The 17499-nt window shown below is 39.0% G+C and overlaps 2 protein-coding genes across 30 annotated transcripts in view; one reads left to right on the top strand and one right to left on the bottom strand.

Moving 5' to 3' along the window:
* Positions 1-4377: 4377 nt before the first annotated feature.
* On the bottom strand, positions 4378-8100 carry LOC108140973 (muscle-specific homeobox protein tinman). The gene is made up of 3 exons (XM_017264041.2): positions 7634-8100; positions 5931-6604; positions 4378-4958 (listed from the first exon to the last, which is right to left on the bottom strand). Exons 1-3 carry the CDS (start codon positions 7813-7815, stop codon positions 4495-4497), a joined length of 1320 nt encoding a protein of 439 aa, XP_017119530.1. The 5' UTR covers positions 7816-8100; the 3' UTR covers positions 4378-4494.
* Positions 8101-11310: 3210 nt separating this feature from the next.
* Positions 11311-17499, top strand: part of LOC108141036 (modifier of mdg4-like) — a 32461-nt gene continuing 26272 nt past the window's right edge. For 26 of the 29 annotated variants that reach the window (XR_005977622.1, XR_005977621.1, XM_017264155.2 and 23 more), the window contains exons 1-4: positions 11312-11437; positions 11693-11951; positions 12016-12155; positions 12866-13745. Coding sequence is in view for 26 of the 29 variants with exons in the window: in XM_017264155.2 (XP_017119644.2) it covers positions 11738-11951; positions 12016-12155; positions 12866-13745 (1234 nt within the window). In the remaining 3 variants the exon portion in view is untranslated. Of the gene's footprint in view, positions 11438-11692; positions 11952-12015; positions 12156-12865; positions 13746-16263; positions 17447-17499 lie in introns of those variants that run through there. The other 3 variants (XM_017264138.2, XM_017264136.2, XR_005977623.1) reach the window with 3 other exon arrangements.

Raw genomic sequence — 17499 nt, 5'->3', positions numbered from 1 at the left:
TCCTTAATATTTTACTGAAAAACATTCAAAAGTGTACTATTTAGTCGGGTGTTTGATAATTTTGGTCAATCAGTACATCAGTATGTTAAAGTGCGATCTTTATGACTTTTATATTTCGTAAAGTGTACAACTAACCTTCTATTATCGGCATTATATATAGGCTTTAGCAATAACTTATGTGTCATATCAACCTCTAAATTTGTTAAGAACCATTTTCCCTTACACTCATAGAAAAAAATTCCCGTAATTTAGAAATCTCGCCTTTAAATCGGCTAGTCTTTGAATCAATGACAAAAATTTCTTGATTCAAGAAAAAAATTGTAATTAAAAATGGAAATCCTTTCTGATTGTAAGCTTTTAAGAAAAAAACTTTCTTAAAAATAGGAAAATTGTATACAATAAACGGTCGCGAAAAAGCCCAGCTAACTATGTCAACTGATAAATTTAATAAAAAATCTTATGGACCCAACCGCAAAACTTATTTAGCTCCATACATTGTTTACAGGTGCCTTAAGTGTTTCAGGATGCTGGATTGCCGGCGGAAGAAACTCGAATTTCATTAACTTGGTGCGTCTCTCAATGGATCGATTTGAATGGGACTTCAACGCTGTGGAATTATTGGCTTATTCGGATTCAGTTTCTTGAGTGCCAGTTTCCACACGCCATAAATCAAATGCTCCAAAATGCCGCCGCTCGGATTCCGAATGCAATTACTCAATTAATTTGAATATAATTGTCACAATTTTCCACTTGAAAGCCACACAAAGCCATAAACCAATGAATATAAAACAGAGACACCCAGAACATGGACGCGTGATTGAGGCAAATGAAAAACGAGAGCGCAATTTTATGCGCACAACACATCAAATAGAAATGTATAAAGCTGCCCGATGGATTTTGATAAAATGTCAAAGGCTTTAATGGAGGAACTGCCAGAGTCACTCTGCCATCCACTTGACAGAACTGGATCTGGATCTGGAGCACTGACAGCAAGAGTTTGAGGCGAAGTGAAAGCATGCGTAAATGCAAGAGTCGACCATGGGATACCCTGGAATATAATTCATTACTTAAGCTGATATCTATCTTCTCAAAAAATGTTACTAAAATAGTCAGAGAAGTACCATTTATATAGTGTTACTTGAAGATATGTGCAAATTTAAATGGCAAATAAAAACCAAGGCAAATCGAATGGCTAAGCCCACTAATCGCGGTTAAGCTAAAAAATATACTGCAAAGATAAAGGGCCACAGCAAACTTATTAAGTCACAAATGATTTTGCTTATAATCTCTCTAAATCTGTCTTGAATGACGTCTTCAAAAACGTCGTTGATTTGTTTTTTTTTTAAGTTTCACTGTTATATATATTTAAAAAAAATGTTTTTTTTTTGCATATCGGTCAAGTAATATATATATTATAGGGTCAAAAGGTTAATCAACCTCCCAATGTTCCTGACTTGCAGACTAAAGAAAACACTGCTTTTTTGCAAACCTTATAACGAGTTTTGTATAACTTAGTTTCCTGTAACAGTACGGGGTATTTTTACGTAATTGAGCTGGCGGCAAAATTCAAAGACTGCGGAAATGGGAAACTATCGATAGTGCTGTTACTATTGTAGACTTTTCATATTGTTTATTTATTGTTGTTAATAAATCTTAATTTGCTTACCTTACGCTTGCTTTGGCGGCCTGACGCATTGAGGAAATGCAAATGAGAGTAGTGAAAGCAATCGGGAACGGTGATGAAGTCGGGAGAAAGGGGAAAGTAATAGGCGATGGCTTGAGGGAGGAAGAGGGGCACAAATGCGACAGCGGCTCAAGATGCCTTTGATCCTCTGACGGAACATGAATTAAACGGCGCTACAGGCAAACTCTATCCTGGCTTATCGCCAGCTCCCCGATCCTTTGTGTGATATATGGGAATGACAAATTCTCCACTTGAGAGTTGCCTCGGTCTAGACCGAGGCTATGGATCCTCGACTCCGGACTATTCGTTAGACGGAGGGGCACACGTCGCCGCAACATTGCAGCCGACATTGAAAGACGAGACTCTAATTGTTTATGAGTCGCAGATTCAAATTCCGCCCTTTCGCGACGGGGGCGTGTCTGGTCAGTGTGGTCCATTAGGTCATGTTTAGTGCCACTTGACATGCATTATCCTCCGCCTGCGAGGGCGTTTTGTTTGCCACGCCACGGTCAACTCCCTTGGGACGCTATGATGCGAACATTCCTTGTCCCCCATAGATAAAACTGTCTAAGGAGAACCTAATTAAAAATATTATAGCTTAATATGTATATCAAAAAGACCGATTAAAAATAAATAACTTTTTAAATACGTTTTTATGATTTTGGTTCCTCAGTTTTAAACATAATTTCACACATTTATCAAACCTTTTACCGCATATTTTAAAGAATCTGCTTAAGATTTGAAAGCTAAACCCAATTTCATAATTTGCTAGCTAAATTAAAACAGGCAAACAATATGGAATTTTATGAAATTTCCACAAACCAATTGTACTTTTTCTTGATGATTGGGTGCTCGTGAATAAAAGTCACTTACAAACATATGTTCACTCAGTTGGGGGTTCCGCGGTGTAACAAAGATTACGAGAATCCAGAGTTTGACGACGTTCTTAATGCTGTAGCCCAAATAACTGGAAATACTTAATTTTGTTTTTGCTGAAAAACTTGCATTAAAGTCCCCGTCAATTTTAAAATCTCCGATTTTACACAATGTTTCCGTCTTAAAGTGCCACAAAAAATACTTCTTCAATGGAGACAATATTAATTTCTCCTGGAACCTACATACCTCTGTGTGATTTAATTTCGGCTTAAGCAGTATTAATAAGGATATTAAATTGAATTTCTTTTAGCATTTAATGCTTTAATTCTTATAGAAATAAAATCAAAATTTTAAAAAAGTCATGGCAATCTACAACTCATTAAAAAATGTGTGTTTTGGCTTGTATTTTAAATAGATTAAATTGTGTAGAACTGTAGACTATCGATTTTTGCATTGAAAAAAGACAATAAACTTTTAATTCAAGTTACCGTGTAACCCTCAGCTGATGCAACATATGTAAAATTGAATGGGTTGTTAATCAAAAGCTCGGAATTATCATGTAAAAGTACTAATGATTGTGTTTTTATCAATTAAATTTAGACAGACCAAAACCAACATTTTAAGTACCAATAGTATTTGCAAGTTAAGGCAGTTTTTTGGATCCAGTGCTTCAAATGGTCTCGTCTGCTGATTCAGAGTGACAACTTCACTCTAATTTTGCATGGTTTGATTTTTACTTAAATATATACGTGTTTACGCCCTTTAGAATCAAATGCCAATTTTCTTGAAATTTGTGCTGTGTGTGTATTTAAGCTAATCCCTAAGCGATCCCCGTGATTGACACTTAACCCGAGGGACGGGAATCTGAATCTTCACCCCACGGTTAACCCGAGAAGCTCCGGCTGTCAGAAAAGTGGAAACCCAGACCGAAAGTGTGATCAGCTGCACTTGTTGGTCTGTGGCAGCAACCTCCCTTCACCCATTGACCCCTGCCATGTGTTTGTGGAGTAATTGATATGCCACTGCCACAACACCACCGATCCACCACCACCACCACCACCACCATACCAACCAGCCCCCCATGAAATATTAGCCTCTGCCCCGCTGGCTGTCATAAAATTTGGAGGAGGAGCGGTGACTTGGCCCTGCATTTCGCGTCTCAACGAAAGTATCTGTGTCTGCGGAGGCAGGAAAACATTTTACAGTTGCATTGATGCCACTTAAACGTTTCATAAATGCAACCTTTGTAATGTCTGCCGCCAACGCATTTCCCCCTTTTCCCGTGGAATCCCTGCGAAAAGCAGAAAAAAGGGAAAACATTTCCAGCACTAAAACGGAAATTGTTGTGTTTTCATTCGTTTTCGAATTCGTTTTTCATAAAACTGATCGCTCGCTCCGATAAAATTGATTTATGCGGCGATCGGCGGCAATTATACGCAGATGCGGTGCCTAATGGATCGGTGGCCGATCGAAAGCTATCCATAAAGATATAAATACTAGAGCGGGAGGGCAAGGAGTCATGGATATTGCATGGTGTAAATTCTATGGTAAAGGTTGAAAAAGAGAAAAAAAAAATGTTTAATACGATGGAAATAATTGTATTAAATAAAAAACATGTATTCAACAGAGCTTTCGGTGTGATAAAAACATTTATGAACCTGCCGTGTATGAAAGCTCTCACTCAACTTGTAATGCATCAATCCATTTAACATTAAAATCATCCTGAATTGATCACAAAATTTCGTAATTTCTATAAGACGACCTTAATAAATAAATACATTATTTTAAATAGTTTGTCTTAAGCTTTATTTATTGTCCAATATATACATAAAACAAGGTACTAGAGCTATGAGGCAATTTTCTTAAACAACAACATAATGACTGCTTGAAACTGCAATAAATTAGAGACTCGAATCCTTCGTCCTGTAGAGGAACTACTGCATGTGCTGGATCTGTTGCTGCTGTACATGTTGCTGCTGCTGCTGCTGCTGCTGGGATTGCTGGATGGTCGGTGGCCACATAACGTGATTGGGAATCGGCGGGGGCAGAGATGTGGGCGAATGCAGTGGCTCCGACTTTAAGTTCAGATGTTTGGCAATGCCGTCGCAGTCGATATCACCCCGTTTCGATTTGTAACGCCGGTTCTGGAACCATATCTTCACTTGCGTGGCAGATAGATTCAACTTCTGGGCGATTATCTCACGCTCCGCACCCGTCAGATACTTCTTCAGACGAAAGCGACACTCCAGCTCCAGGACCTGAGCCTGGGAAAAAAGAACCCGCGGCTTTCTTTTCATTCTCGGCTTGGAGGATCCGCCATTACTGCCATGGTTGCTGGTGCCATTAATACTGCTTTTACGTAGCTCGGAACGCGATGAAGTGACCTGGCTGTTGTCCTCTGAAAAGATACAAAAAAATATTATTTAGCATACTTATAGTAATTTAAGACATTTTTTAAATAAACAAATAAAAAGAAAAGAATTAGGGGAAATAATAATCAAATATGTTTATTTTTCAGATGGCTTAAAATTGAAATGCTGTTTTTGAAAAGTATTTGGGCCAAAACAGTTATTAATTAATTTTAATTATTAGCAACATTTCACGAGAGTTGAAATTCAAAATAACAAAATTAATTTGATTATCGCTTTGGGCACAAAACAAAAATTATGTTTTAACTACAACCGAACAGCTTGCCAGTTAATAAATAAAGTTTAATGAATACAAATATATATTTAATGAAATTGGTTATTTTTCAAAATTTAACTTAGAAACTTTTTATTTCTTAAACAGTCCTTATGATGTTCAGGGAGTGTAAGAAAAAATGTAACTTTTTAAAAAAGGCGTTTAGTCCGTATCTTCTTAACTGCACAGATAAACGTTTTAGTTGCAAAAACGAAGTAAAAACACTTTACAATTTTTTTAAAATGACTTGACTCTGTAACTCTGTAACTACAGCATTTGCTAGTTTTCTTTGTGATTTCCTGACCCACCAAAATAAAGTGTCGAACAATGTTTTGTTTTTACAAAAACAATATTAACTTTAGGGCTTTTAAACATAATAATACGATGACAATTAATTAACAGTAACTTAATTAAATCTAAGATTTGCTGATTACTTTTCATTTAGGGCCACTTCGAGTGAAATAGTTGGAATCTTTCTGGTTTCATTGACCAATGTGGAAGACGAATTATTTAAAAATTAAATGGTATGTTAAAGATATCGGTTTAAGTCTGTTGGCTTGGTTTAACTTTTTGAAAACAAATTCCAAGTTTATAAAAATTTGGTTGGTAGAGTTTTCAAACTATCCCCGGCATGTTCATAACTTATAAGTTAAATTTACAGCATAATAGAGTTCATCAAACTACTCACTTCTCTTAGTGCCCTCCTCCGTGCTGTGAATGCTCCTTAGCGAGGCCGAGTTGCTGGCCGTCTCCATGAGGCGCTGGGTCAGGGGATTCCCGCAGAGCTTCTGCGCCGGCGCCTGCAGGCTGTCCACCTCCGCGGAGCTGTTGAGGTCCAGTGTGGGCGAGGGCGTCACATACGGCGTGGGTATGTACTCGCTCTTGATGCTCACCGCCGAGGGCGTGGCTCCGGCGTACACCTCCCCGGCTCCGGCGTAGTTGTAATTGTAGGTGGCGGGACTTTGGTAGGCCGATGCCGAGGCTCCGGCATAAAACTGCGAGGCGGACATGTTGTAGGCCGAGGCCGAGTGCTGAAAACCCTGGTGTGCATGGGTATGGGGATGTGGATGTGGATGTGGATGTCCGTGATGGTGCTGGAACATGTGGGCGGGCATCCCGTAATCCTGGTATCCGCCGTAAAGCTGATGTGGCGGGGGTGGCAGGAGCGGCGATAGAGATGACGCCGTTGTGCTGCCATCGTCCAAAAGCTGAGGCTGCAACTGCTGCTGGGAGGCCGTTAGTTCGGATTGCTGATGGTGCTGATGGTGCTGATGCTGCTGGTGGCCGTGGTACTGATGTGAAGGCTGGTGAAGATGCTGCTGGTACTCACCGGCGCCATAGAGCGCCGAGGCAGCAGTCGCACTGCGGGAAAGCAGAGAAATAGGAAAAGCGAAAGGTTAAACACTGGGCTATTCGGATATGGCCGCCATATGTTGCATCACGCCGGACACAGTGGCTCCCCGGGCCGTAGACTTTTGCCCACTTCCTGCTGGCGCGACAGGATCCTTGGTGACATCATTTCATGCCTCATCAGCAAATTAGGGACGCCCCCGTGCGGCGGACACACATGCGAATCACACATGTTGACCAGCCCAAAAGGGATCGAGCGATCGCCGGATCGCCACCTCTCCGGACTGCCTGCCTTGGACCTTGTTGTTCTTATTGTTAACACTGTGTCTTCTCATCTTTGTCTTCGGCCTCTTGTACAAATAACGATGATTTGTCAAAGCCTCGAGCTCGAGGTTCTCGGGTCCCAGATCCTATTTGCAATTCATGCTTCCTATGTGTTTTCATAGGATTTCTTCTGCTACGTCTCGACGGAAGGTTATCAAAACATTATCTTTCGTTGGAAAATTGGTAGAAATTAATTTTCCTATGGAGCCCTATTAAAAAAAAAATAAATAAAATGCGGCTGGGAAGGGAAAGTACGCTGTCTTCGTGAAAAAAACTTACTGACAGGTATAAGTGGAAGAGATATTTAGGAAGATACCTGGTAAAAAGTAAATAACAGTTAAATAACAGTTGGCCTAGAGTTATACCTTGGCTTATTTTTCTTTTTCTATACGATCAAGTTCTGTTGGCCGTTTTTTGTTTATTTGTTTCAAAAGAACTATTCCAAGTTAGTTTTTGTTTCAATTCTGGGTAAAAACCTTGTGTGGTCTTACTGACAAAAATATTACATTTTTTTTAAATAAATTTTAAACATATCCCAGAAACGATTTTTTTTTTTTTTTTTTTAATCTTAATGGGACACACATGAATGTGAACGTACTGGTTAGTATATATGTATCCTGTTTAACCCATTTTCAAATGAAGTCCAATTAGGAACTTTATAGACAAACATCAAAACATACGATTTATTTTAACATTGTATTTCGCAATCACACTTACCTATCGAGGTGTCCGTAGGCGCCTTCGTAAGCCTCCGTTTGATTGACCATGTTCAGTATATCCTTGACTGAAAACGGAGTGGTGTTCAATGCATCTGCATTTGTCAAGCTGCCCGGACTGGGGGACTGGTTGTAGTCATAATAGCCACCCGATTGAGCCTGCTGCTGATGGTGTTGCAACATCCTCGCGATGCGATGCGATGCGATGCGATCACTTGGCCACTTGAGAAGCACTTTAAATTTAAATAAATACAGCAATTTGCCAAATCGCACTTGAACTTGCGACACTTGAATGGCTAACACGGTAGCAGGGCAATCAAGTAGGTGGTGGAGCACACCCCACGCAACCGTTAGCGCACTGAGTGGAAGACCGAAACCCGTAAACCGTAACGTACAGCGTACAGCGTAATAGTAACCGTACCCGATCCCAGAAGTACCGTTGCTGTGCGCACTCGACCGTGTCTGCAATTTGTCGGCTCGATATTGGTACTGAGCGAGTACTTCTTTCACCCCAGATCGCCTTATGCCTGTGCGCTCGTGGACGTGTGTGGGTGCACCGCACACACAAATGCCGTTAGGGGGAAAATGGCCGCCCTCAAGCCAATCACAGCCGAGCGTCCCTCTCTCTCGCTCTTTATTCTCTCATTTCGGGTAGAGATGTGCACGTTTGAGTAATATTGAGTACCAATTTAGTTAAATACAGACTTTTTACGCTTGGTATTTGGGACATCAACAGAAATCAACTGGTAACAATTTTATATCGACTTTACCAAATAGAAAAGTAGTGAAGTAAGTTTATACGTTTAACAATTTAAACACACTTTAGTTTATTGGTATACGTTTTACATATGGGTACTTCCAGGATCGGGAACTTCCAGGATCGTACAACAAACAAAAAATTACAAAACTAACATTTAAAACTGTCGTTTTTACATAAATAACTCATTTTATAAGACATTTTTTAGCTATAAGCTATTACTATTATTTTTTGATTTATTTTTCTACATTTATCAAATTTGTAACGCTACATCGCGAACGCGGCAAAATTTGCACTTAGTTTAAGACAAACATTTTTCATCAAAATTCATTTAAAAAACAAAAATATTTATTTTACACTTAACATTATTAAGGAACGCATGCTAAATAATCAAAAAAATAGATGTAAGGATTAGTGGGCCATATTGTCATTCTTATTGCAGCTTTTTAAAGGTTTTTCTGACGTTAGGCGAAATCGGTTTAGATTGAACCTAAATAGAGTCGAAATGCTTCCTTGTTATAATTTTTACTCATCTTAATTTACGATGAAGACGCGACAAAATGAAAAAAAAAAAAATTTGTTTATCAACTTTTAATTTTTGTTGTCGTGGTGAATCTTTTTCTGTAAATAATGTTTAATGTATATCCTCAATTTCTGTGTTCAGTTCAAATCCTTCATTATATTAATTTCCCCGTTTGTTTATCAACTTTTAATTTTTGTTGTCGTGGTGAATCTTTTTCTGTAAATAATGTTTAATGTATATCCTCAATTTCTGTGTTCAGTTCAAATCCTTCATTATATTAATTTCCCCGTTATTTTTTTTATATTTCTATTTGTAGTGTCCAGAATTACTGACAGTTAGTCACCGATTTTATTTCGCTCAAAAATATCACACAAAATCGGATTGCAGACGTTCTATATGTATTTAAATAAGTCCTTATTGATTGAGCAAAGAAGCGAAACTTTCGGTCAACCGACTTTGGATGGAAGTGAAAAGTATTTTTGGCGAACGTATCCATTATAATAGCCGCCCTTTTTTTTCATTTTTACAAGCATGTAAATGTATATGTATCTACAAACAAACATACACACTAAGCATCCACTTGCAACGTCACAGTTGTTTGTTCGCAGCCACTTTATGCAGATTTTGTTTCGCTACTTGAGCATGAGTATCAGTATTTATTATTGTTAAGTCCTTCAGTTTTATAGTCCCTATATACATATAAACTGTATATCAAGTGGCGCTCAAGTGCAGATTTTCGCACACTTGATATGATGAATGTACTGAGCGAGCAGCTCTGGGGGTCACAAAATCAAGTACCAAGGAATTTATTTCAATTAAGGTGAAATTTAGCTTGTATGTTTCACAAAATCGTTTTTGTGTAATTAATTAAAAGTTTTTACACTCAAAAAATACCTATACACTCAAAAAAAAATGTTTTTCTATATTTTTGAATAATAAATATCCAAAAAATACCCTTAACCCTTAATTTGCATACCCATAAAAATTATGTTTTTCAAAAAAGTCGATTTTTTGAATTGCTTGTTTATTTTGGAAAATGTTTATCATACCCGCTCGAATGTACCAATGCTGAGTCGATGCCATACAAAATATCAAGAAATCAAAATTATATCGAATTTGCATACCCTTAACTTTCTTATTTAGGAAAATTTGTATTATACACGCTAGAATGTACCAATGCTAAGCCGATGCCATACAAAATATCAGGAACTTGTCCAAATTTCGCATTTGCAAGCTCGCTAGAATTTCGAAACAAAAAAACTTTAAAAGCGCAGTTATTATTACATGTTTTTATTTTATTTATATTTTATTTATATTGACGCTGTTTTGCTGGTACCCGAGACATCATCAGATATCCCCTTTACGGCAGGCTTTCCCTCTATTTTGACAGCGAAAATAAATACTTTCTTATTACGGGGATTTTCAAATGGCATTGCCAGACTCATTTACAACCCGCAAAATCGGACGAGGGCTGCATAACAAAACACTGGAGTTTCCGAAGTATGTGTAACATATAGAATATCCCGGGAACTGCTAAACAATTTTTATGAAATCTTGAACAAAATGGTCAGCAAGGAAGGACTAGGGATAAATATAAAGGAGATTTTAAATCTTAGGCTTATAGAATTTGTATGCAGCCCCAAAGATCGGATTATCGATATAGTCCACCAATTAATCGATTTCCAAGAACACTTGAAATAAAAATAATTGAAAATTTCGCAAAAACTAGTACGTGTCAATAGTAATATTTATAAATAGAGCTCAGCTAGGAACACGATCTGCGAAAGGCTTAGAAAATTATTAAAACTTAGTGTCGAAGTAGTGTTTTTAATGGCAGAAAATATTTTTGGTTTGTGTCATGGCTTATGAACCGGTTTGTGTATAGAATGCGCGACGCCATTAGTATTGTTCCACTGCTTATACGGGTATGACATTACATTGTTCGCCTCATTTATTGACGAATTCATTGAAGCTCAGAGACATAGAGAACTTTATGGATACTGCTTGAGATTTTTGTAATAATAAGTTAACGGTCACACTGCCTTTTAACGTTAAATTCAAACTTTATTGTTTTGTTATTATATTGTGTTTGTCCCGCTAATTTTAACGTTTAAAGGTTTACATATAATGTAATGTCATACTTGTATAGGCGACTTTTTCCTATTTCTTTGTAACCCATGTACTTCTTATTCAATAAAAAGTCGCTGTTGCGGAAATTCGGTCGCTGAAGCAGTAAAGCTTCAACAATAGGCTTCAACAGTGTACAGGAAATCGTGAAATGTCGTGTTCTAATTGTAACAAAAATCGATGATTCTTGACAAACATCGATAGTCCTTGTCAAACATCGATAATTTAAAAACATCGATGACATTGATGTTTCCTCACTTCCAGTTTCTCTACCACATTCGCTCATCTCTAATTTTCAGACGAAAGAAATCGGACGCACTCTGCGCGTTGTCGCGAGATTAAAAATAATTTGAGCTTCGGTTATAAATAGTTATTTTATTTGAAAAATAATACAAGAGGTGAGTAGTTTCATTGATGGTTAATATTAATTTAAAATGCGGTTGTGTGAATAATAAGTAAAATAGGTGCCACTTATTTTACACATATACATACACATACGCTTGAAAATTTCCCAGTTTTTTGGCTGCGTTGCATATTTTGTGTTGCTGCTGCCGTTTTTTTTCGGCAGTCGCTGGTGGTTGTAAACAACAAATTAGTGTATGGTTAGCTAAAGCATTGACTAATAAACGTGCATTGCATTTTTTCGCCTGCAGCCCCCCAAACGCATAGGTACAGAAAAGTATTGATTTTCGTCCAAGATGGCGGACGACGAGCAATTCAGCCTGTGCTGGAACAACTTCAACACGAATTTGTCGGCTGGCTTCCACGAGTCGCTATGTCGCGGCGACCTAGTGGACGTTTCTTTGGCGGCCGAGGGCCATATAGTGAAGGCCCACCGATTGGTGTTGTCCGTCTGTTCGCCCTTCTTCCGCAAGATGTTCACCCAGATGCCGTCGAACACCCACGCAATCGGTGAGTTTTGGGCCTAGAACTCTATTGGGGATGTTTTTTTTTGACTTGTTTTCTCCCCATACAGTATTCCTGAACAATGTAAGCCACTCCGCGCTGAAGGACCTCATCCAGTTCATGTACTGCGGCGAGGTCAATGTGAAGCAGGACGCCCTTCCCGCTTTCATTAGCACCGCGGAGTCTCTGCAAATCAAGGGGTTAACGGATGTGAGTATATACATATTTGCTAATACTGGTATATCGAATCGTAGGTTCAACAAAAACAACAACAATAGCATCGCCTTTCGCGCCCAATACATACACATGCAAGCATCTGTATAAGAGCATGGTTTGACTGTACCGAGAAATTTCTCGCAAACGAAATGCCAAAAGGCACGCGTGCCAGAGAGGGACAACTGTACTGTGCGTGTGTTGTTACTTTTGTCTCGCTCTGGTCAATATGGCATCGACCAACTGGGTGGTTGTTTTTGTTTCACAGCGAATTCGGTGCCAAAGCATAAACATTAATTTGTATCGCAGATTAAAAAAAACCATAAAACAGATGCAGCAAGAACTGAAACAAATAATGCAGAATATGTTTTCTTTTTTTTTTATTGCATTCTCGTGTCAAAGCCAATTTTATTCAATATGTATTATTTACAATTGCGTTTTATTGTTAGGGGCGAAACAATTGTTTAATTCGTAGTATAAATTCTACGTAGTATTTCATTCATGTTTAATGAATTAATGACTTTTAAATTTTCTTTAACATAAAAGGTATTACAAAGTTTTTAGCACTGTATTAATATACATATCAAAGGGTGTATGAAAGTTGTCCTTTGTGCTTTACTAATAATTAAAAGCAAATTTTTTGGGCTAGTACCTTATGATTCGTTTCAAAATCCAAATGATTGCATTTTTTCGTAATGTTTTTTCAGAACGATCCTGCGCCGCAGCCGCCGCAGGAGCCTAGCCCGCCGCCAGCAGCACCTCATGTACAACAACAACAACAACAATTACCGGCCCAGCGGGCGCAGCGCCAGCAGCCGCGCGCCTCCGCCCGCTACAAAATCGAGACCGTGGACGACGGTTTGGGCGACGAAAACAAGGGCACTACCCAGATCGTCATCCAGACCACGGCCGCACCTCAAGCCACCATTGTACAACAGCCGCAGCAGCAGCAGCAGGCGGCGCAGCAGATCCAGACGCAGCAGCAGCAGCTGCAGACGGGAACCACTACGACGGCGACGCTGGTGTCGACAAACAAACGTTCCGCCCAGCGCACCTCCCTGACCTCCGCCTCATCTTCCAGCGGCGGCGTTAAGCGCCCCAAGACAAGCGCCTCTGCCAATGTAATGGACCCCCTAGATTCGGCCACGGATACTGGAAGCACAACGACCGCCCAACTGGTGCCGCAACAGATCACCGTGCAAACCGCTGTGGTATCCGCCGCGGAAAGCAAGATCCACCAGCAACCGCAGCAGCAGGTCCGCCAGCATCAGCAGCAGGAGGAAGCCGAATACATTGATCTCCCCATGGAATTGCCAACGAAATCGGAACCTGATTACTCTGAGGACCATGGCGATGCCGCCGGAGATGGCGAGGGCACCTACGTGGAGGACGATGCTTATGGGGACATGCGCTACGACGACAGCTACTTCACTGAAAACGAGGATGCTGGCAACCAGACGACGGCAAACACGAGCGGCGGCGGAGTGACCGCCACCACGTCCAAGGCGGTGGTTAAGCAGTCACAGAACTACAGTGAATCCTCGTTTGTCGACACCAGCGCGGATCAGGGCAACACAGAGGCTCAAGGTTGGTTGAATTCCCATCGTTAAAATGGCCGACGGCCACTAGTCATAAGTAGAATTTAGAAATGGTCTTGGTTTTCGCTTGCGAAATGTAATCATTTTTGAACTGATTTATATTGTTCTTTAACCAACCTATATACTTCGCAAGCGAACCAGGTCATTTTTCATTCTGGTAAAGTGCGTTTAAATCTGATTTAAAACAAATTTAAGCAATACTTCACTGGCCTTTAGTTGATAACTAGTTATATTAGCCTGTGCTTTATTTTAAAAGCCTAAAAAGCATCTGGCAGATCGGTCGCCTAAAGCATATTACCCACGTGCTTCGGTGTAGTATCACGCGGTTTTATATAAACTTCAGTTAAAGGTAAGTAGAGTGTTGAATTTCCATCGAAACTGATGTCTGTGCTGCACCCTGGAACACCATGAAGAACTCAAACAATTAAAGGTAATACCAGTAGTCTTAAAAAGTTTTCCATTCATTCATCATGTTTTGCAGGTATTTAATTTTATTGATAAGTTTTAACATATTTTTGGGGAAAGCGGCTATTTGTTGGTGCTTGTTTTTTTTTGTCGTTTTTTATTCCGTACATCAAGATGTTGTTTAGACTTGTTGAAGCAACGTAAAAGCCTGCTGATACATTTCTAGCAACGGCATTAATTGCCGAGTCTGAAGTAAATATATATAATATTTAAATGTATATTACCTCTTGTAAAAGCCAGAATTCGTAAAACAGTGTTCCAGTTGATTTTTTTTTAAGTTTTATCTCAAAATTGAGTGATGTTCCAGGGGAAGATTATTACAGCAAGAACAAGAAAATGGATCGTAAATGATTAATGATCAACAACATTTATTCGCTCAATTTTTTTTTGGGGCATTGACATTGTATTGTCTTATTAAGCGAACTGACTAACAAAAAAAGTACTTGGAATTCAATTGATTTTTTTTTAGTATAAAAAGTGTACTTTGAATTCTATTTAAGATGTAATTGGAATTCAATTTATTTTTTTAGTTAAAAAGAAAGTAGTTTGAGTTCAATTGATTTTTTTTTTATTTAAAAAAATTACTGCGTTCAATTTATTTTTTTGTAATTAAAAATAGTACTTTGAATTCAATTTTTTTTGTAATTAAAAAAGAATTGAAGTTTCGCGTCGTAAGCTATCTACATATTCAAAGAATTCTGCAGAAGAAAGCTCTTACAGCGGGGTTTTTGGATTGATTTTTTTTTTCGCTCGAATATAAAATATTTCACTTATATTGCGGTCCCAGGTCGTAAAACTTGAATTGCGATAATTAAAATTATAATTTGTTTTTGAAAAATACTTAATACAGGAGAGCAAACTTGAATAAAATTATCAATCCATACATTTGAAAATGGGTAGTGTCGTTAAAACTTAAGTTGCTATTTTGAATACATTTTTCAAAGGAACTGCAATATCTGTAGAATGATACCGTAATGTGAAGATGAGCTACGCTACTGAAAGTAACAGTATTCGGTGCAATGGCAATGGTCAACTTTTTATGTAAAATGTGCAAGGCTCGTAGGATTTCCTGTGTTTATGTTTAAAATACTTTATAAGATTTAATATATGACGGGTTTCTTTTATGTATTTATAAAAAATAAAATAAACGTTGTGAAGAACAAATTTCATTACACTTGAAATGCTTAGGTATTCCCTAAACGTCTGATTTGCTTAAATTCGGTCAGCTGTTCCATGCTAATTCGACTTGCTTAAATTTCAGTAGCCCAGAGGTAAATTTTGTTGAATTGGTAAAAGCCCAGGGTACAAATCCTGCTAAGGCTGTTTGACAATTTCAGCAGGAAACATTTTAAGTCGTTCCCTCAATTGCTTCAAATGTGTGCTGCATTTTAAGCAATTCAGAGATTCAGTCGTCTAGGAAATACCAAAGCTATTTTAAACAGATTGAAGGGGCGGTGTTGCCACTTTTTGGTAGCCCTAATTGAAAGTCCAGCCCTGGAAATTGAAAAGAGTGGCACCACTGTTGAAAATAATTCAGAAACCAAGCCGAATTTGTTTTGTTAGTTTATTGTAAATCAATAACAAGTGTGTTTTGGTGTTAAATTAGTTATTTCCTGCCTGTGCCAGAGTGAAGTGTGGTGTTTATTTAAAAAAAAAAGTTTTGAGGGTGGTATTTATGGCAGTTTCGGCTTTGTCGTACCAGGTGTTTTCCACCCTTGTGTTTTGTGACAATTCGTATTTGAAACCCAAGCGATGGAAAATCTGAAGAAAATGCTATTGTAAGTTGTAAAATACTACCTTGTGTAAGTATTATGCCATCATCTTCATGGGTCCTGAGGTTCGCTGTGTGCCAATAAACTGCTTAAAGCCAAAGTCTGAACTAAATGTTGTTTCATTTCGCCGATTCTAGCGTAGCGCTTAAGTCATATACATATGTATTTACTAGATTAGGAGTTAGACATTGGTATAGCCATGCCCACTAAACCATCTTCCCCGCCTTCTTGTCACCCCTTTATTTTCGGTTATCTTCGGGCCACTTGCAGACACGGATATCAGTTTTATCCGCAGCCAGAAAAAGAACGCCCAGCTGGTGTACCGGGACTACATCTACAACAAGAAGCTGACCCAGGCCAATGGACAGACAACCTGGCGCTGTGCTGATGTCCTCAAGCTGCGCTGCAAAGCGGTGGTCATCACCCGCGATGGCCAGTTCATCGATGCCCGGCGGCAGCACAACCACGAGTCCCACTCCTCAAGGATCGGCCAGCGGCAGCTCTATAAGGTGGAGCAGGAACTGGAGGAGTACATCGAGATCTGTACGTCCAACCCCAAGATATCGCAGTATCTGGGCAGCAGCAATATCATCGTGACCGCCAAGGATGGCAAGGACTGCAAGCTGTTTCTGCCCGCTGCCGAGGCCACGGAGATCGAGATGCAGGCCCTGGTTGACGCCGCCGAGGAGGAGGAGGAGGAGCTGGAGATCGAGGCGGAGTCGCGTCGGGTCCAGCAGCGGGACCGAGAGCGGGAGACAAGGTGGCAGTCGGAGAAGGCGGAGGAGGCCAAGCGCCGTTCCCTGCTGAAGTCTAAGCACGTCTAGGAGTAATCATCTAGCACCATAAGCTCGTATTAGTCTCGAACTTTGGAATGGGCTTATTTGTTTGAAGAAAAGCTATAAATCGTATATCATTCTGAACCTTCATTAGTTTTCTTGCTGTATGTCACAATCAAACTGAAGCTATAGTCTTAAATTGACCAAAACCGACCATTTCCAATAGTTATTTTTCATACATGTGTATATGTATTTTAATATTTATAAGATAATCGTTAGTCAGCCCGCAACCAAAAATGTTTACAACCAAAAATTGTCCGACTTACAATGTTTGTAATACATTTAAGACTATAGTTTTGCACCTTCCATAAAATATGTAATTTCTCAACTTTAGAAACCAATGATATAGAATAAGAAAACTGTTACATACTTAGCAACATGAAGGTTAGTTTCACAACGTGTGTCCAATGAAAAGAATCTGCTCAAAAATACCGAGGTATCCGAACATTCATAGGATTTTAATGATTAAGTCAACCACTTTAGTAGATTTATAGTGGTTTATAATGGTTCAAGGATTCTCTGCCAAACAAATCGGCCCACCATCTCGAACGTAGTTTAATTGAAATCTGTAAAAGTATTTCATATTTAATGCTCTAATAAACTGATACCAAAACAAAGGATGGTGCACATTTCAGAATGGTCTACTACATCATTATTAGGCTTCAAGTCC

The sequence above is a fragment of the Drosophila elegans genome, unplaced genomic scaffold, assembly GCF_018152505.1.
Source record: "Drosophila elegans isolate 14027-0461.03 unplaced genomic scaffold, ASM1815250v1 contig_476, whole genome shotgun sequence".
Taxonomy (NCBI): domain Eukaryota; kingdom Metazoa; phylum Arthropoda; class Insecta; order Diptera; family Drosophilidae; genus Drosophila; species Drosophila elegans.
Note: the sequence above shows the minus strand (reverse complement) of the source record. Positions and strands in the feature narration are given on the sequence as shown.

Bases quoted from the DNA above. Each gene is read 5' to 3' on its own strand.
- LOC108140973 (XM_017264041.2), bottom strand. From the start codon at position 7,815: ATGTTGCAACACCATCAGCAGCAGGCTCAATCGGGTGGCTATTATGAC. The intron at 6,605-7,633 runs GTAAGTGTGATT...GCTTTCCCGCAG, and splicing joins GCCTACGGACACCTCGATAG to TGCGACTGCTGCCTCGGCGC. The intron at 4,959-5,930 runs GTGAGTAGTTTG...GTATCTTTTCAG, and splicing joins GGAGGAGGGCACTAAGAGAA to AGGACAACAGCCAGGTCACT.